Genomic DNA, 21,275 nt, shown 5'->3' on the forward strand with positions numbered 1-21,275 from the left:
AACTAGAAATGCGTGAAAGATCACTAAATAGACAACAAATCAAGATCTGTAAGACACATCCTTAGGACTTCTGGAGCTTTTCTGAGGACAAGGGAAATCAAGAACACTAATTCCACCCTAAGCCACGTTTCCTAGGCAGTCTAAGACCCTTCCTCACACTGGCAGACTAATTCAGAGTCGTCTTCTGCAGCTATGACAACTTCTGTACCACAAATTTCTATCTGTACTTTGAGTGACACAAGGTAGTGATGAAGAGACATTGGTGCTGCACTTCATCACTACCTCAGATATCTTCGGGGGCGGGGGGGGGAAAAAGTCACACAAACAAACAAGCTACTTAAAATCAGTGATGCTCTCATGTGATTATTTACTTTCCTGCTTTATGCAACAGAAATAACTTTGTATGAAAATTTACTGTTAGTCGAGTATATTACTTACAAGCCAGATCAAGCTTCTTACTGAAGTATTACAATTACAATCTGTTATTTCCAACAGTGTGATTGACAAAAGAGGAAGATTACAAAAAAGCAGCTTGTGCTCCATCTCTTCAGTAAAAAGGGGCAACACTCCCATCAGGCTATCTGAAAACTTACTGAGAAAAATGTAAACTAAGTAATCTACAGGAATTTTATGTCACTGCAAAAATACACCATTAATAATAATACTCATTATTCTGAATCATAGAATAGTTGGGGCTGGAGGACACTTCTGGAGATCATCTAGTCCAACCCCCTTGCTCAAGCAGGGTCACCTACAGCAGGTTGCCCAGGTATAAAGGTGGCTGAAGTCCCCCATGAGGAGCAGGGCCTGCAAAAATGAACCTTCTTCTAATTGTCTGCAGAATCTCTCGTCTACTTCTTCTTTCTGATCAGGCAGTTTGTAACAGACACCCACTACGTCTCCCACTCTTGTCTACCTGCTAATCCTGACCCATAAGCTCTCACCTTCATGTCTCTCATTGGTTCCCGGGCAGAGCTCATTTTAGTTGCTCTCTCACATCAAGTGCAACTCTTCACTCCCCACCTGCCCAGCCTGTCCTTCCTAAAAAGCCTGTATCCACCCAGCGCAGCACTCCAGTTGTGTGAGCCATCCCAACACATCTCTGCGATCCCAATGAGATTATAGTCCTGTAATTGCACAAACTTCTCATCCTCCTGTTATTTTCCCATGCTGCATGCACTACTGTACAGGCATTTCAGAGAGGCATGCTGGTGTTATCACTTGGGTGATTCCACTTCAGACACATTTTGTTGATTAAGAGGTGCATTCTGATTATATCACCCCAGACCCTTTGGTCGCTAACTCCATCCATCACTTCCTTACCTGCTCATTGGTCATTCTCCCCCTCCCCCATCATTTCTAGCTTAATTCCCTCCTTCCGAGGTTGGCCAGTCTGTGGTTAAATATATTTTTGCCCCACTCTGTCAAGTGGATTCCATCTGTTCCAAGCAGTTGTCAGTCCTTGGAGAGGGTCCCATGGTCATAGAAACCAAAATCCTGTTGTCAACACCAGCTGCGCAACCAACTGCTGACCCGCAGGATCTCTTCAGTCCTCCTGAGGCCCTTCCCCCTCACTGGCAGGATGGTGAACATCACCTGACCCCCATGACCTTGACCATTAGTAGCAGTCACATTTCATACTCTCTAGGTCTCCCCTGGCAGTACTGTTGGTGACCACATAGAAGAGCAGTCGCAGGTAGTCATCCGAAGGCACGACAAGCCTTGGCAGCCTCTGCATGACATCCCCAAAGTGAGCTCCGGCAAGGAGCAAACCTTCCTAGATGGCTGGTCAGGCTGGCAGATGGGGGCCTCCATCCTCTGCAGCAAAGAGTCTCCCACCACTAATGCTCACTGCTTCCTCCTGGTGCTCCTGTGTAGAGGAGGTTCAGCTGGCACAGAAGCTCTGTTTGAGAGTGTTCCCAGCTCCCCGTCAGCTACAAGGGGAGTGGACCTATTCTGAAGTTGCAGGTTTTCCAGTGGAGCAGGAGCCCTCCTCCTGGGGCCAGATGTCATCAGCTTCCAGCCCTTCACCACTGGGAGAGTTTCCACCTTCTGACCCAGTAGGCACTGACTCTGCCTGCCCTCTACTACTGTTGGAAGTTCAGGCTCCTGAAGCTGCAGAGTCTCAGAGAAGTCCTGGTCCATTTTCCTTATTCTCTCTGGCGCTGTGCACCTCCTGCAGGTAAGATGACCATCAGCCCCAGCTTCCCCAAGAAGCCCCAGGTAGTCCCTGCAGCCCAAGACTTGCAGAGTCTTGTCCCGCTTCCAAAGCTCCGTCTGGGTCAAAGCCTCTGATATCGCAGGAACAGCTGCTCCAATGGCTGATTGGGACCGAGCCTGCGGCAGGTCACCACCATTGCTGAGGACATTTGTGATGGTTTGAAGAACGTTATCAGACCTGTCTTTGCGCCCTTCTGCAAGAACTGCGCAAACTGCTGCATCTCTTGGCTGCCTCTGGGAGCTGTGCTGAAATTTCTCTGCTTTTCTGAACGGCTCATTTGTGAAATTATTTTAGATTTTTTTTAAAATCAAGATAAAAGCCTTATTTTACATTAAAACAATAATGAGGGATATATATATATTGGCTGATAATCTGTATATATAATTTATATATACTGCCTGATAATTTATGTTGTCACTGCAATTTTTATATTACAGAAGAAATTTGGTTGTCTTTCGTTTCAAGAATTTGCATAGATTTTTGTTCTGATAAAATAACTCCACTTTCATATTTGAAAACATATTTTACAATACTTTTGTAGTATTTTGTAGCACTTACTACATGAGTAACTTTCAAGGTATCACCATCAAATCTGCACAAACTTGCGCTATCTTCAAGAAAAGCATCACATTCCTCTAGTTCTTGTGCATTACAAGGTGGGTTTTCTTTGTCTGGGTTTGGATTCTGAAACAAAAAGATAACGAGATATAGTGAAAATCCAAACTACTCAAAATATATTTATCAATTCCTTTCCACAGCAAAAAAAGTTTAATAGAAAAGTAAGAGTGACAATGTAATCATCTGCATATCCTTTCATACTTAAAGATCCAAACTATTATGCACTTATCTGCAATGAATACAACCACTTCTCTTGTGAAGGACGCCATGGGTGCTAAGTACAATAAAACCTATTTCAGCTTAAGGAAAGGAATATAAGCCAGTAGAACGTGGACAATAGATTCCCTTCTGTAAGTAGAAAGAGCAGATGATCCTCAAAACCTACACAGGTCAAGCAACTTTACATAAAAATAAGTTTCTTACAGATTGTCATTGAAGTGCTAGAAAAAAATGGATTCATTCACTGTATAAGTAGCTCTAAATACATTCCTCCTTTCAGCTTTACTAATAACCACTTAAAATTAATAATGTGTTATGCATATTTCTCGATGTTCTAAAAACAAGAAAAAAGTGCCCCTGTATTTTGTCATTCCAAAAGCCAAAGAAAGGAAAAACATCACTACTACTAATAATTTGAGATCAAGACATAACACTACTGTATGGATTTAAAGGAGATGTTTTGAAAATTATTTCTGGTAATGACAAGCAACTTATGCTACATTTTGGTATATCTAATGAATCAATGTCATGATAATAATGAAAAGCAACGTTTATTTAACAGAAGGCAAAAGCGTACTCCTCCTTTATCCGTTCTAAATTAATGGTGCTTCCTGCATAAAAGAAACAAGACATCATCTTGACAACTAGCGTAATCTGAAAGTTGAGATCAAATGCACAAGGAGAAATAAGACAGGGCACTAACATTCAACTGGTCTGGGAGGGAAGAGTTCTTCAGGTCATACACTCATTTCTTCATCCATTTCATCAACTCTGATTATTAGTAACTTTTATTTTGGCTCAGGCCACAAACTAAAGGAAATGTAGGACAAAACTTTTAAGCACTAAGACAATTTAAGCTAAAAAAAATCCCACATACTTGAAGAGATAATATAAAGAAATGTCCTATACCTGACTACAGAAAAAAAAAAAAAAAAAGGAAACGGGAAAGGCTAAGTGACATACATTGTAGGCTAATACACAGGACTCAAAGCAGAGTGCTTGTCTTTTGGGAGGCTAGACTTAGGGGTTCATCTCTTCTCTGTTAAGCATTCTTTATGGCCTCTGGTTTACTGGGAGGAAAAGAACCACTACCATCTCACAAATAGTATCACATTTAACCTTTATTGATATTACAGAAACTAAAATTATAACTAGTTTATCATGTCTTTTCAAGTTTCATGTGCAAAAAAAAAAACCATTTCTCAATGGCTGAATCACTTGTTTGTAAATACATGGATTTAAAAATTCCTCTCTCACTTATAAATTTTAAGTTTGATTTATACTGTTGACAAGGATATCTCAATAATGATCTATAAACAAACATAAACCTTCTATCAACCATGGAATTCAGCCCCCAAAATTAAATGAATCAATTTAATAAAATGTTCTGTTGGGTTGTTTAAAAAAAAAAAAAAATATTCCAGGTAAACAGCATTACCATAAGCAGTTGATAACATCAAAAAGAACCTATGTTTCTACTATACACATGTAGACAAAGTTCCACTGTAACAAAATAGCACAAAACAAAAGGCATCACAATAATATTTACTCAAATGAACAGTTGCCAAGGCATAGGTTTATTTAGATGCTTAAAAGATGCTAAAATTGCACACAACCTTAAAAGCTGGGGGTCGGGGGGGAGAGGAAAGAAGGAGAAATCAGTACACGAGTTGCAAAAGTAACTCAAAGGCAATTCAAAGTTATTAATGAAACCTTTCAAAACATGTACTACAATATCTCGCCTACAGATTGGAGGTGAGGGGAAATCAATTTAATCACTAAATAGAATTTATTTGAATAACACTTCTTTCAGCCTCTTTCAAAAAAGTAATAATCCAAAGCTAATAAATCAAGATCCATAGGGAGCCACACTTCACAAGGTTTTATATGAGATGCCACTTTCTAATTAAAATAAAAGGGGAAGCATCAAGCAAGCAGCCGTTAAAATGGCATTTTATTTTGTTTTGTTTTAAACAAAGGCTCCCTGTATAATAAAAATGCCAGAAAATTCATGCTTATGTTTTCTTAAATTTTCCTTTAAAAAAAAATCTCATTTACACTCACAGTCAATATAAGCCAAGTACAGTATCCCCAGGAAGGCAATAAAAAAATATTTCTAACTTATTGATAAACAACCTTTAAAACTCACTGCTTGTAATTTCAATGAAACTTCTTCATTTTCAATAGGTCAAACTCATCCTTCCAAAGTATCTACACAGTTAAAACACTGGCTCAGAGTTTCTACTAACTACAGTGACCAGAAAATAATAGGTAACATTCACAATTCACCCCATGCTAAAATATTTCAGTTTATAAACATTACAACAGACTTAAAAAATAGTAAGTGCTGATGGGTACATATACACCTACTTCCTGCTATTCCTGAATTTGGTACAGGTTCAATGACTGCTGGAATACCATCTTTAGATTTTATGTTCACAGTTTATGAAAATCCAAGATTCAGGAGACAGCCAAGAGAATAAGAGGATTGGAAAGCATATTAAATAACAAGATATTGGAGCATTCAATCTATGTACCAAAACAAAAAGAAGATCAAGGGGGAATCCTAGTGGTTGTTTCTGTGTTTGTAAGCAAGGAGTAGCAACGTAAATAAACACTGTAGACAAAGGAAGAAAAAAAAAACATATAAAAAGATCCACTGCTTGGAGACAAGAGAAGAAAAAAAAAATCAGAATCGAAACAAATCATATTTAACACTACATAAAGTTAACCAATAGCAGACTTATTAATAAAGGCTGTGGAGCACTCCCAGTAACATATATTTATTTTCTTTTAGAACAGGATTAGAAGACCTTCTAAAACACCTGGCTGACATTCTTAGGATTTAGAGACCTTAAATAGATAACATTTTCACAGGAGCCCATTTTGACCTAAAAGGCTATTAACCAAACTTGAGAACTGAATTTTTATCTTGGTTAGCAATTTGCCAGTCCAGTATTTACGTTTAAGGGATGTGAATAATTCTTTTGTTTGCTTTTGTTATTCTTTCTGATACACAATCTTGCTTTATCAAAAGGCATCACAAGAAAGAGACATTGTTCAAAAACACTGAACTGTTTGAAAACTGCCAGATCTTAAGTGATGGGAATGAAATTTATTTTCAACATTTAATCAGACTGTTGTTGCACAGACACTATCATCTAAGATCAATTCAGCTGCTCACGAAGATATTATTCCAGCTCAGAGTTTATTCACAACTCTCTAGCGCCATTATTGTTTGTCAACAATTTCAGTTAAAAAGGAAGGCAGCATTAGTATTCTGAACAGCACACAACTGAAAAGCTGTGTCACGTCAATGAAGTGGGAGTCAGAATATCAAGAAAAGACAACGCGCAAACCTGCAAGAAGTTTGAATGTTTTACTTTCAATTTCTTACCATTACTTCAGAGGTAAGATGCATCAGGCACTCAGCCATCGCAGAGCGTTGGGAAGGATCCATAATGAATTCCCCTCTTGTGTCACCAACTATTAGCTCTGGCCACTGGGGTCCCTCACTTTTCTTAATTAGAGAAATTTCCAAACTAAAACGCAAACAGGAGATGGAAAGAAAAGTAGATGAAAATCTTGCATCTTTTTCTCAAGATGACAGTCAAAAGCTCTAAAGGTAGATTTGAACACTTCGCTCCAAGCTGAATTAACAACAGGAAAAACATAACAGCAACTATTAGGATTTAATTCACCAAATAAACTGTTGTAAAGGAGAATATTCTAAAGTAAATCAGATTAAGGACAAGTGATCTCTAAATGCCTAAACACCATAAAAATGTATTCATATAAAAGTCCTCAGCGTTTTCAATTTAAATGAGGTTTCATCTGAAGGAGTTATTAAAATACTTTAATTACTGTAGAAGAGCTCTTGTTAAGAAACCTATTCAAAGGCACACTCAGTTTCACTACAAAGGTTTATTTGAAACCTATTAAGTACTTAATGGTATGGCTGCTTCAGTGTGCACTAGCTTTGTACATCATCTAGGGCAAAAATATTTGTGTTTGATACCCCTCAAAAATACTGCAACACAGTTAGTTACCTACACTGTACACCTGAAGTTATATTTCAGAAGAGGTTTAATTTCTGTAACCTGTAAAAAAGGGAATTTAAAAATAAAACTCATGACTTAAAAAAAAAAAAAAATCTAGGGACTTATAACCTGATGCACCAATACCATCGTTCCTGGTAATTGCTGCATTAGACCTACATATGCGTGCAACGATGCAGTGAGAGTTAAATTTATTAAATGCACTTTCAGCAAGCTCTATAACGTCAATTTTTTTAGCCGACAGAGTAGGAAAACCTGCTAAGTTACTACCTACTGCATCATAGCAATAACTATTTGATGAACTCTAAATCACTGTCATTTATTAACTAAAGCAGTTAAATTGGCATTAGAAGTAGCATAATTTTATAAAAGATATTTGTAATGTGTTTGAGATTTTTGTTCAGTAGATTTTAAGTGGTACTGCAGTATTAACATTAAGAACTAAGTGCAACTTACTACATCTAAATCGGTAATTATTATTTATGGATCATACCTTTTGCATTAAAATAGCAGCCTGAGATTCATGCTCGGTTATCCACTTGGTAATTAGCTTAAAACCTCCAAGTTATTTGCCACAGGAATATAATACCCAACAACTGAAATATTGTATTTTAATATATTATACTAGTATAACCTACTATTCAAAATTATTCTCCAAAAGCTTATTTTATGTTTTATGGAGCTACTTTCTGAAAAAAAAGACAAAATTTTTGATGTGGATATTCCCAATGAAAACACATTTATCAAAAAAAAACTATACAAAATTTCAATTGGAAATGTCTTGCAGAAAATGTCATGCTAGTTCTTTTATTACAATATGTAATCAGACTTCAGTCTGGTTTAAGTCTCCAAGTCTCATAAAGTGTACACCTATATACTTCACATAGAAGTTCAAACAACGCATTAATGTAATACTGACATCAAGCTTATTTAAGCAGCCCAAAGTCAGTACTATGCTCTTTTGATATTTTGTATTTTAAAACAACATAACGGAATGAGTAACTTCTACCGTATGTATCACATACGCAGCAATAAGCAAAACTATCAGGAGACATAACATCTCAAACGCACAACCACCTTCTCTCCTATTTCCACACCTGGGAAATCATGGGGAAAAATATATGTATTTAAAAGTCATAATTTGAAAACATCAGTTGTTCTTTTCTTTTTGGTACTTGATACTCAGACCTGACAGTGTCAAAAAGCTGCACTTAACATAAAGTCTATATACACAGAATTCTCACTGAGTCTTCTCAAAATCTCTGTGCAGATGGCCATATTTTCCTTAACGTTATGGCTGGAAACATTACTGTGCCTCTGAAACAAACCTGTATTCTCCCCACTTACTGCATGCTGATTACGGTTTACAGAATGAAAGTCTGTGCATCTCAAAACCTTTCAGAGGAAACTAAACCGCAAGCTCTGCAGATGTGCGCCAAACGTGCCTAATGGAGACCTAAGGACAGCCTAAAACTACACAAAAAAAACCCTACACATACATTGAAATAACCTGTTGATCTGGGGCTTTCAGACAGAATATTAAAGTGTATACACTGTTGTAAATCACATATTTGGTACTGAAAAGGGAAGGAGATTAATGAAACCACTCGCCCTGCTCTAAGACATTATCTGGTAAACAGTAAAAAATAATTTGCCTGTAAGCTTGATTACAATATATTGTATTCAGAAAAACTAAACTGTAAAAATAGTAATAAATCTACAGGAAAAAAGGTAAAAACAAGAGAGAACGCTGATTACAAGGCAAAGCTAAGAAGATAGACTGAAAGATTCTTTTGCAAAGAATCCAGTCTCAAATCACTGGTATCAAAAGCAAGATTTCCAAGAAAAGTGCATGCTCAAGGGGACGCTTTCTCTTTAGAAGAAATCACTGCCTCTAACAGAATCATATTCTGTGCTAGATGCACAGCAAAAACGACAGTTTTGCAGTACTACATTATTTGGAATGTCTATCAATTGTCTTTTTTTTTTTTGGAGCAAATATTTGGCGATTGTTAATCAAAGAAAGCTCAAAAAGTAAAAAAGGTCAATAAATAAGAATTCAAAGTCTTTCACTGACAAGTTTAGTTTCTTTGTTGAAAGGCAAAGGGGATTGTAGTGCAATTAAAAAACACTGCATTTGGTACTCGGTCACAATTTTCATTAATCTCTGTATTTTTCAGAACTTCAGTGCTGCAAAAGTAAAACCATATTAGATTTTAAGAGCACTAAAAAAAACAAGAGGCTAAGTAGTGACCAACAGAAGACATTTCAGAATTCCTTGGAAACTGACACAACTAATGCAAGTTTTTCCCCATGTCCAGGAGGTATACTGTTGCCATTAATAAACTAGGAACTTCCTTAATAGAAAAAAATCTCTTGATCCTTAAATTTAGCATGTTTGTTGTACTCAATAAAATAAATGTTTAGTGTTGTAGGTAAATTCACGTTTTGCTGCATTTGTGCCCTTCTTTATCACAGAGTAAGTGCAAAATTTTCCCAGTGATACAACTTTATTTTATCTAATTGAAAGGAAATACCTCTATTTCCATAGAAACAACTCCTCTCTTCTTAATTGTTTCACATGATGATACCATACCCGGAAATTAATCTTTAAGCAACCATTTAACCAAACCTGCTTGTTTCAATAAATAGTGGCTCATTACTTTATCCTAGGAGAAAGCAAAAGCAGTAAATGTCCAAATATGTATGATATACTGGCACATCTCATTGCTTTTCTTATACTTGTAGAAGACCTAACACAAATTCCATTATGAACCACATTTGAGGAATGAAACTCATAGCACAGTTTTACATATTGTCTCATTTCCTTACATTTCACCCATCAGCTGGTATACTTTCCCCCATTCCCTATCTTAAGTCTAAATCATGTCTTTGGTTCAAGACTGAGCCTGTGGTTCTGCATTTACAGACAGCTCAACACAACGTGCTTCCAGTCTCCAACCACGATTACATGTCACAGAACTACACAAAATAGGAGCAGATCACTCCAGGCATAGTCTTATTTGGTCTGAAAACAAAGGTGGGAGAAATCAAGATTTAATTACATGGTATTGTCATGTTTTTCTGTAGAGGTATCTGCTTCATCAGAAAATGAAGGTTCATAAAGACTAATAGTTGAGTGAAAACTGCACGTACCTGCCTCACAGCAGTATTTGGTTTCTTCATGAGTTATTGACAAATAGCATTAAAAAAACCAAATCTTAAGTGCTCGTTGCTACAATTTCAGAGATAAGCAACATTTTTTCCCTTCCTTCTTTCATGAATAAAGTCATAAGACTCTTCCAGAATAGAATTAACCCTAAAAGGGAATTATTTGTCTTCTTTTTGTTTTATACTATTCTGTCACAATTTCACCCATCCGCCTCTTGCAATTTGTATCTTATTTTCTTATCACGATTCCCACTAGTAGCCTAACTTCTCAGTTCAGTTCACTAAAGGTAGAATAATCTTCTGAAAAATTTAAGAAAATAAAACAAATAGAAAGTTGTACCTTTTGTGCATCTTTAAAAACTTCCCAGTTTCTCAAGGTTCACTTTTTCAAGTGAACCAGAACAAATACCTCTTACAGCTTAAAAAGGGTACTAAAGGTAGCCATTTAAAAAGGTTAACTTTTCAACCTGAAGCCTAATATGGCCTTTATTAAATTAAAAATAAATAAATAAACCCCAGAAATTTAATACTGTAACAAACAATGAAAAACATCCATCTAAGTTCATTCTTATTAAACTATCTGCATTTTGGTGTACCTACTACCCTGAACTCCTCTTCTGATCACAAATTAATTATAAAAGGTGGGATATTATCTAAGGCTACAATAAATATCAGCTTTATAGAAGGCTAGAATTAGTTAGAATACTTTACTTGTAAATAATAAACATTTGTGTGGCTAGATTCATACATATTACAATGAATACCTGAGGATTCTGGACGACTCTATCTTGTGGCAAGATTACATCTATCAGAATTTGATAGCCGTGGACTTGTGCACAAGTCCCAATGTGAAATTCTAAGAGCTCTGCATTAGACTTTCAGATAAGTGATGCATGTTCCTCAGTTAAATAAATGAGGCACTAACTTAAGAGTCTAAAATGTATGAACTTTCCAAAGTTTGGGAAGTATTTAAGATGTGATCCCAAAGCTCCTAAAAATAAAATGTTTTACCTTCTATTTTCTGGACTTTCAACACCCACCCCTGGCCCCCACAACAAAACAAAACCAAACCACTAGTATAACTGACAAGAAGTTGTAAAAATTCCAAAGTATTTTTCAAAATAATACAGATTTTTCAAAATAATACAGGCTTAGGGTAAAAAAAAAAAAAAAAAAAAAAAGATGAACAAGATTATTAAGTGTGAAACGACTACTTGTTCTTCATAGCGCTCACAGGGCATTTCATTTGGCAGTACTGAAGTCTTCCTTTGAACCACTGAGATGGTGCTTCAGTTCTAGCAGTTCTGACCAAGTAGCACAATGGGAAGTGCAGCTGCGAAAGATGAGCAGAAACTTCCAAAGCCTCTTTTCAGTAGCAGGATCAAGACCAATATGTTCAGCAGCATTATACATAAGCATTCAACGCTCTTAATTTAGTCCTACAAGGTAGAACTAAACATATAGTGCATATATGTGACCACTGCACCTTTTAATTGCCGCAAAGAAAATGGTCTAATAACAATATAAAGAATGCATGCAGAAAGCTAAATTAAAATATCTAACACTAGTTGGTAAAACTCTACCAGAAAATTAAAATTCTAGAATTAACAATTTTTGGAATGAAAAAGTAAATTTGACTAAGGTTTAGGGAATCCTGAATTCTATCTTTTATTTTTTGGTGTTTTCATTTTTGAAAGAAAAAAAAGAATGACGAAAAAAACGACAAATAACTACTCACACTTGCTTCTTGAATAAAACCTTGAACATTATCTAGTTGAGGTCTACCGCATAAGTTCACACAGAATTATTTTGCATCGTGCACACGAATGAGAAAAATAATAAGAAATTTGTAATTAAACCAGACTGAAGAATTTATCTGTTACACTAGTAGAAAATCAAAAGCTTCTGTTTGTGGAAAGCAGAAGTAGAAGAGAAATGATTAACACAAGCCACAGGGTAGAAATCAGGCTAATCAGCCCTAAAATTTCAGGGAAAACTATATCATTAAAAAAAAAAAACCTATATCATATCATAAACTGTCTTTATCAAAGTCACTTAGTGGTTTACCTATTCACTTTTGTAGCATGACCAACCAGAAGCGAGTAGAAAAGATTCTTCTCAGAGAGAATAAAAGCAGGTAGTACTATATGTATGCACAGGGACAAATCTCCAGTAGCTCACACCGTAAATTATTATTTTGGATAGGCAACGGAAAACTTTAAAAGACCACATTAACTCTGGCTGCCAATAAATGTCGGCAAAACACATGAAAACAGTATGAGAAGGTTATAATTAAAAATTGTAACATTAGGATACATTGGTAAGAACTCTGCTTAAGAGCTCAGCAACAAAGTCTTGCATTTGATGGTCAGATATAGGGATAGTTGTCAGGACACACAGAGGTACACACAATGCCTTTTCATTTTAAGTAAGAGGAATTAAAATAAATTAAAAGAATTAGTAGTTTGAAAATGCTGTTCTCTACTGCAGAAAACAGCTGGTTATATAGCTTATAATCAAGTAACTGTAAGAGGGGATTACTTTTATGGTTAGCTAAAGAAATAACATTCTAAAAAACAACTGCTGTTCCTCTTATCCTTGCAAGGAGGGATGTGGAGTCTAGCATTAAATGAGTCCATTCCCAGAGACGCCAGAAGTCAAGAGATACGGTGATCATCCCTTTCAATTTTCAAATCAGTTCCTGTCAGTGGTAAAAGTAAAAACATATACATATACAAAACATATACAACACCTTTTGTTCTCTCTAATTATCCACGTGCAGCTTTCATGGTCCACAGATGAATAGAGGGTTCCTTCCATCAAAGGAGGCTGGTCTTTCAGTGTAACACATATGTTATTAGGAGAAAACTGTACTTTTATGTCATCCTTAACGATATCTTGAGGAATGTGAACTGTTATCGTCAAGTCATCTTCAGTCTGCTGCCAGTAATAGAGAGGGTCTACAACTGGAAATGTACAGAAAAACACAAAGCAGATTACAAATACTACCTTGGATTCTACAGCATGCAATGTCGGGAGATATAGGGAAATTTGAGGAAGAATGGAAGTTAACTCCGATCAATGTCCATAAAAGTTATTCTGCCTATATAACGGAGAAACAATTTTTTAGCAATTGACTTCATTGTTGTCCACACAAGGGACACTAATTTACGTCCGCACTCAAATGTGTGGATAGAGTTACACAATATACATTAAATATCATTCTAAAATTATTGTAACATAATGAAATTGGTAACAAAAATGTATTTAAATGTACCAACGTGTTACAGAATTAAAAAGGTTTGGCATGTTCCAAATTGCCTTTCCAAAAATTTGGAATTAATCTAGGGTATTTGTGATTTATGACATACGCTGCATGTGTGTTCTACAGGCACAGACAGACTCCACACCTTCCTGTACAGTCTTTCCTGCCAGGATTATGGCTACTTCCTGTTTACCCTCTCATATCTCATAACAGAGGACAGTAAGAATAAAATGACCACAATAGCATTTTAGTTTCTATACTAAATGTTCAGAAAAGGAGGATTGCACAAACAGCAAATATAAATCACAGTCTCCCAGAAACTCAATGGCTGTGTTCTGCAATTCCTTTCTCTTTTTCAGTATGCCTCCAGGTAATCTGTATCTGACACTCTTAATCAATCCAGGAAAAAAAAAAAAAAAAGACACAGGAATAACCAGATGTTAAAAGTGCTACATTTAGCTTCTGCCTGATAGTCTAGTTTAATCCTATTTTTACATAACTGGAAAAAGAAAATTGGCAGTAGGATAGAGATCATGCTGCCTATGATTCCTGGGAAGATTCTTAACGCTAACTTTTCCTTGTGCAATAACACATAAAAAAAGACCCTGATATACAAATTTAATCTCACTTACAACGGATAGCTAAAAATCTTGACAGCCAAGCGTTGTTAGACAACTTCAGATTCAAGTTTTAAGAAGAAGAAATATCAAATTGGCTTTCCCTTCAAACAAAAAAGTTCTCGAAGTACTTAACAGCTATTTTGCACAAGAAAACTATGGCCTTCAAATAGAGAGAGGACACACAGGAAGATACAAGCAACTTAAGAAAAGCCGTATTTTCTCTAAGCATATTCTGTACCTCCGTGGGAAGGTTCCTGTGCATACCCATTACGTGGTCAGCATTCAAGCTCTAAGGGGCACAGTATTTGTCTCTCTGCATGCAAAGCCACATAAAGACTTCACCGAAAACAGTACTGGAAGCTATGCTAATAGACTGATCAGATCCTAAAGCAAGGATGCCAAGGCAAATTATTTGTACTCTGCTTTCTGGGAAAGCAGGTAAGTAGGCAACAAGAGAGGCTCTCTAAAGCAGAGAACTTGGCCCTTGCAGAGTCTGTTTTGGACCTTGCACACATTTGCTGTGGGGACAGGGCGCATACTCCTTTCTTAAAGGATGAAAGATGTCTTCACAGTCTGCAGACCTTGGAATAGCCATCACCACAATTTGCATAAAAGTCAAACTGTTCTCCACTTATGCAATGCTTATGTGAAAGTCCTTTGTAATGCCTTAACATTGCATTAGGAAACATAAAGGCATCAAGATCTCTCTATACCAGTACGGCAGAAGAGCAAGTCTTCCATGTATTTTATGGCCTATACTTACCGCCAATATCACCAAGGCATTCATTGGCAAACAGAGGAATTTACATTTCATGAATGAAGTTTTACGCAAATACTCTACTTCTGATCATTATTACTGAAGGCACTGATAACAGAAGGACTGGAAGATTCTGGCATTGGATGGCTTAAAGAATTGTAGTACACAGAGGCAACTTTCTAGCACCTACTCGGGCAATGAGTTACAAAATATACCTCTACAATAAAACCATAACTGGATGTAGCGATATTGACAAGCTGCTGTGAGCTGAGAAGTATTTGCCATTCAGAAACACAAATATTTTTTCCTCAGCTCTTTTACTAGAAGCTATAACGACCATTCAACAGAAATGGTCCTAGGAGAGCAAGTAGTCTGTGTTTGCCTTCGCTGAAGGAGCTGAAATAGAACTGTTGGCCTAGAGGCAACGCTTTACATTCTCTCCTCGTTCCAGAACCTGCATAACGTCCATCTCAGCTATTAAACGGCTGAAAGAACTGATCTTTCAAAATAAGTTATAAAGTATTTATACGTAAGTACAAAAGGAATGCTCTGACAGCATGATTGGGCCGTGCACTGCTAGTCACCAAAACATTACTGCAGATGTATTCATTTTCTGAAGAGCAGTCTTTTACATCTTAACTTTCTATTTAGACGAGAACTAAAGCAATATGGATGGAATCTGTCTTTGAAATGTTTTGGAAGCTCTCAAATTGTCAAAACACAACACGAGATTTAGTTGATCAAAGCTTGATGTCAGCAACAGGGACTCTTGAAGGACTGTTGCAAGGTTGCTTGTTACCATGAGTTTCCTGTTTGTAATGGATCAGTCACAGATGCTACATATATACTCCCCAAAAACTATCAACTTAAGAGATGCAACAGCCTTCAAAATTCTAAACTCTGACGTGGACTGTATTTGATATTAAAAAATTCTAGTTTATAAGAACAGAGGACCATACAAAAAAAAAAATTAGATTTTTTTCCCTAAGCTGTCATCAAGACGGCCTTCTTACAAATTGTCAAGTATGTGTGGAACACGTGTCAAGAAAAAGCCAAAGTACTGGTGTGCAACATAACCAAATTAATACATCTTCACACATCGTTGCAAATACCTATAAAAAATGAGAGTTCCATTGCCAGCACATCTTGTTTCACTATTTATTTATTTTACCTCCAGTTTTAAATAAACATGCAACTAAAACTATGGCCCAGATTAGGCGTCTCAGAAGACAAATTCTCACTACGAGTATTACACTTTCCTCTAACTAGGAGTTCAGGTTTCAGTACTTTCACTGTCATTAGATTCTTGCAACAGCAGAAAAGATATTGCTACCAAAAGTACTCCACCCAGTTAGAGACAGTCTTTCTAGGCTTTGGCAGCATCATATTTCCACATATGCATGAAATGAACTATGCCAAGAGCCATATAATACTCCTTATTGAGTTTCTCCTTTAAACATACCTAGTACACAAGCAGAGAAGCTCTTAAAACCCCTCAGCCTTGAACTAGCTAATTCAAGTGACAATAGCGTAGACATTGCACCATGGTGTTCACTGCACCAAAGAACTACTTTGCTTTGTCAAGATTCATAAACACAGACTATCCTTAATACAATTATAATGCAATTATATGTACAATACCACAGCACAGAATATATTAGTACGTTCTCGTCAAAACTGTGATTGTTTTGCACTGTTTTCCTAAGAGATTTTTGTACCGTGGGCAAGGATTGTGCTAGTATCATTCAGTTAAGACTACTTTATTAATTGATTTCTTATATTCAGAAGGAAAAGTCAAATCTGAAATAACAACACAATGTAACTGGATAAATACGCTAAGGGTTGTTTGCATTTTTAATAGGTTTTTATTCACTTCATTTTGTTTTGATCCCAGCAAAGAAAACTATAGATGTCTCTTGCCAAAGTTTATTAATCTTTCTGAATTAGTTTCCTGCTAGAGTAGAGATAACCTTTTATACGATTTCCACTCCTAAAATTGGCTTTTTGGGAAAAAAAAAAAAAAAAGTTTGAGTAATGGACACATAAGAGAGCTTTCTGGAGGACGCTACGTTGCCTCACACTCCCCTGACTCATCTAGGAAGACTGAGCTAGATGCCTAAATTTAGGTAGCAGGACTACCTTTCTCAGCAACTCACCTTCTAGCAGATCCTTATTATAGCTCTGTTTTCAAAATATTCTTTATCCTAAGGAAACATGTATGCTTGTGTCTCCCATCCAGAAAAACTTCTCAAATAGGTTTATGCACAATACAGCTTCCAAGGAAGAAAATAAATGTCTTAAAGACACCAACTTGACTTTTTTTTTTTTTCTTCTTCACTTTTTCTGGAAAGTAGATGCTAAGATAAACATTCACTGCTAAAGTTTCTGAATAGAGGCTAAACTCATGAGCTATTTATTTAGTCAAAACAGAAAAAGCAGCCTGTCAAAATCCGCCAGCTAAGTTTTACCTTTCTTTTCATTTGTTACTTTTCCATCAACATTTTCTTCTAACTTGTCTTCCTCATGTTGCATAAATTTGAATGGTTTGTAGGAGAGAATCATTAAACCATCCCCACTTGGTTCTATTGCTGCATAATGAGGGACTGATTTTCCTTGTAAAACTCTCCTTTTGAAGATCTCATATCTATGATCACCTATAAAATGAAAAGACCAAAAATATCTCTGAAGAGTAATATTTTTCTAGAGGAGAAGAATTATTATAAAATAAACCCATTACACTTAAAACTATGAAATCCTACCAGTTAAATCACAGTAATGTAGTTCAAAAAGAAATTTCTTTTATGTTTTTTAGCCACGGTTTGTTATGTACACAGATCCTAAATTAATCTAAACATTGTCTTTTTTTCTTACAAGGTCCTCTTCACTCACACCTAATCCAGCAATTCACACAACCATTTACAGCTCCTCTACAAAAAACTCTGTTCCAAACACTTTTGGAGTTGCAGTACAAACTTGAGAAACACTGAAATGGCTTGTATTCACACTTTATGCACAATGGAAAACGTCCATTTCTTCACCTTCTGTAAAACAGGAGCCTTCAAAGGAGGTGTCCTGGTTGTAAATCCCTGGCCTCAAGGTTCACGCCTTTCTGCACTGTGCTCCCAAATCCACAAGCATTAATGACTTAAAACATACGCAAGGTGACAAGTTCTTCTTTTTTCATTAGAATCTAACTGTGCGAGGAGTTCTCAGTAGTCAATTTGTAATAACAAGAGATTATACAAACAACAAATTTTCAGCAAATAACTAAAAATGTGTTAAAATTCTCACAGATGATAAAATAAATTAACTCTAGGAATTATTTACAGTAATACAAATATATGTTTAATCTCTTCGTTAGAGGAGCTTACTGTCCTTCTAACCAGAACATAACTGAGAAAAAAAAAAAGGGAATTTATTAGCAGACATTAGACAACACCAGATTATCATGGTAGGAAAAAAAACAAAAACCATACTACTTGCAAAGTATAATATTTGAGTTTGTGTTAGTGCTCTCTCTAAGCTTTGGTCTTAAATTCTAGACTGTCAGTATCGCCAGCTTAATTTTTCTTACAAGATATATCTAGTAACATTCAGAGGTTTCTCCTGCCAAGCTGGCCACAAAAGCCTAAGATAATCCCATGTGGATTTCTTGCTCTTTTACAAGAATTTCCATTGCCCCAGGTTTCTAAAGCAGATTATGAGAACAAAGCCTCTCCGCAATCTCCTATTCATATGGTACATGCAGGAGGCCAAGCAACATTTTGACAGTAACATCTCAATATGCAATTAACTACTTTAATACAAATAGCTATAGATCTTGTTTTTATCAGTAACCAAAGCAGATTTTTTGGAAGATAATGAAAGAGATCACATCACAGTCTTCCCTAAAAGGGTAAATTACTTTAATTCACAAATCTTTAAATCATATTCTGAAACAGAAGCTCCTATATTCCTTAGGAAAACTATTACATTTAATGTAAATGGTCATATTGAACAGCTAAATTACTCTTTGCCAGATCTTATTAGGACAATATATTAATAGGTCTTAATGCACTAGTTAACATTATTAATGTGTTGATCTAAAATTAATGGGATGCCTTCACACTATTTTATTGTGGGAAAAGCTAGAACATCTATTATTCACTTTCTATGTTACAATTCTTATACTTGTCACATACTAATTCCAGTTCCAGGCCACTGTTAGAGAATAAAAATATATATATCCAATTATATATATCCAATTATATAATGTTTGAGAAGTACAACAAACATTTATTAGAATTAGGTTTGTATAATCTTGTTTTTACCAGATGAAGTTACACATCATAGTATCATAAAATCAAGTTCTTATCTTGTCTTCTAATTACCTTAAGCATACACATGTATGAATTTACTTCTTCCTGGCTTCAAAATATTTGTCATAATGTAGGTCTGTAACTCACAACTTTATCTCAGAATAGAAGAAAAAATTACCTACAGAAAAACCTTCATTACAGTTTTAGGGGACAGAAACTGAGAAATGAACAACTCTTAGGGCTGAGAATGAAAGCATGATTGAAATTTATTCACATTACCCACCACTAAAACACTTACCCTCTTTGCTCATCTCTGCAATTGTAACCCATTCCAGGGAAATATGAAATCCACTTCCTTTTGTGTCCAGTTCATCTTTTTCTACTCTAAGCAACAGCACAGCTACTGAATGTATATCAGATTTTACAAATGAAACACTGTGTGCTATAGTAAATGGACTGCCTAGCTCTTCATTAAACACAATCTAGAAGACAGAAAGTTGTAAAAAGTCAGTCAGTCAAAATGAGACGATTTTGCTACTTTCTGTTCCTCAGAAAGCAATGAAAGTCTTGATTGAACGTCAAAGCACTGAAAGTTTGCTTTCCTCAAACCCCTCTGCCAATATGCAACGAGGGTCATCCATTTCTGGTTCCTTTTTCCTTGGCTATCAAGATAGTGCTCTGAAATGCTTTTATTACTCTTTGTATTACAAAAATCATCAAAAGGGCCCATTACGCAAAGAGCCACAGCAATATCAGCATTATGACTGTTTAGTACTACAGTACGCAGAGGAACAACAACTGATGAACAGACCAAGATCTGTAAAGACAGCACATCAACTGGGGAAAGCAGTTTTGCACTCAAGACGAAAATGTAGATGTTGCACAGAGGATGCTCCCTAGGCATCTCACCATCCTGAGAGTCTCTGTAGACCTTGACACAGGGTGAGGAATCACATTTCCTGATTCAGCCAATACCTTTAAAAGGGATTCAAACTTTCTTTTCTAAAAAGTTTGATGAAAGATAGTAACAAACAAAAACCCACAATTAATGAAAAAGTATGATATTCAGGTTCAGGAGGTGCTAGAGTTAGAATATTTTGAATTTTTATGTAGAGGGTTTGGAAAAGTCCATTCCAATTTGGATGAGACTAGATATGCCGATTTGGTAAATAACACTGTTACATTAAAAGGTTACTAGGCACCACCGTAAACATGGAATCACGTCATACAGAAGGGCTGCAAGTCTTCTAACTTCAGATATTCAGCACTAGGTATCTATAGCTGGAAGTTTTAATTCTAGAAACTTTGCATTTCAGCTTCTCTCAAAAAGCACTCATTCAGCAAAAACCTCAAGATGCTAAAAAAAAATCCGAACAACAGAGGATAAGAAATAATAAAACATTCTTCATCTGCTACACTATTAATATTTGAACATCAAAGAATAAGTGAAAAGGAATTCAAGTTGCAGTGCCTGAATGAGCATAAGCTCAATCTAGCTGGTGTTACTGAAAACTGAAATCTGTGGGGTGAACCATCACTGTAAACCATTGGGCAATCAAGGTACGGTTTAAGTTCTCAAAAGGCAAATTTAGAGTGGTGACAGACCTTCAGTATGGAAATTTCATGTTTTTGTTACACAGACAGCTCTTGTTGCAGCTTGACTTCTTATGGATCAGTACTGTCACGTAGAACAGAATAAAAACCAGGTGGTATTTACTACCAATCACCAAATCCAACTAAAGAACACGACTGGTTCCCTAGTAAGTGAACTTTCAAAAGATGTAAGGGAAGTGCTGCTCCCTCATGCTGAAGTCTTCCATATCAGGACAGAAATTTGAGTTCCCGCCAATGCTGAAAACTCCTTTACCGCTTAGGAAACTTAGGAAAAAATTGCATACCAAATATGAGAGCCCTACACTAGGTTCCTCCTTCACAAAAACAGAGGCAGTGACCACAGACCAAAAAATTCATAATAGATTAGGTATAAACAACCATAACTTAATTACATTTACTTTATCCAAGCAGGATAACCAATACCATTATCAGTA

General features: G+C 36.1%; 1 protein-coding gene across 2 annotated transcripts in view; it reads right to left on the minus strand.

Annotated features, from left to right (window-relative positions):
* The window catches only part of NUDCD1 (NudC domain containing 1), a 51,885-nt gene that overhangs the window by 12,551 nt on the left and 18,059 nt on the right, over positions 1 to 21,275 (minus strand). For both annotated transcript variants that reach the window (XM_068933133.1, XM_009667674.2), the window contains exons 4-8: positions 19,526 to 19,709; positions 17,398 to 17,583; positions 13,040 to 13,253; positions 6,456 to 6,600; positions 2,780 to 2,905 (exon numbers count right to left, since the gene is read on the minus strand). In XM_068933133.1, coding sequence (XP_068789234.1) covers positions 2,780 to 2,905; positions 6,456 to 6,600; positions 13,040 to 13,253; positions 17,398 to 17,583; positions 19,526 to 19,709 — 855 coding nt within the window. The remainder of the gene's footprint in view (positions 1 to 2,779; positions 2,906 to 6,455; positions 6,601 to 13,039; positions 13,254 to 17,397; positions 17,584 to 19,525; positions 19,710 to 21,275) is intronic.

The sequence above is a fragment of the Struthio camelus genome, chromosome 2 (genome assembly GCF_040807025.1).
Source record: "Struthio camelus isolate bStrCam1 chromosome 2, bStrCam1.hap1, whole genome shotgun sequence".
NCBI classification, from domain to species: domain Eukaryota; kingdom Metazoa; phylum Chordata; class Aves; order Struthioniformes; family Struthionidae; genus Struthio; species Struthio camelus.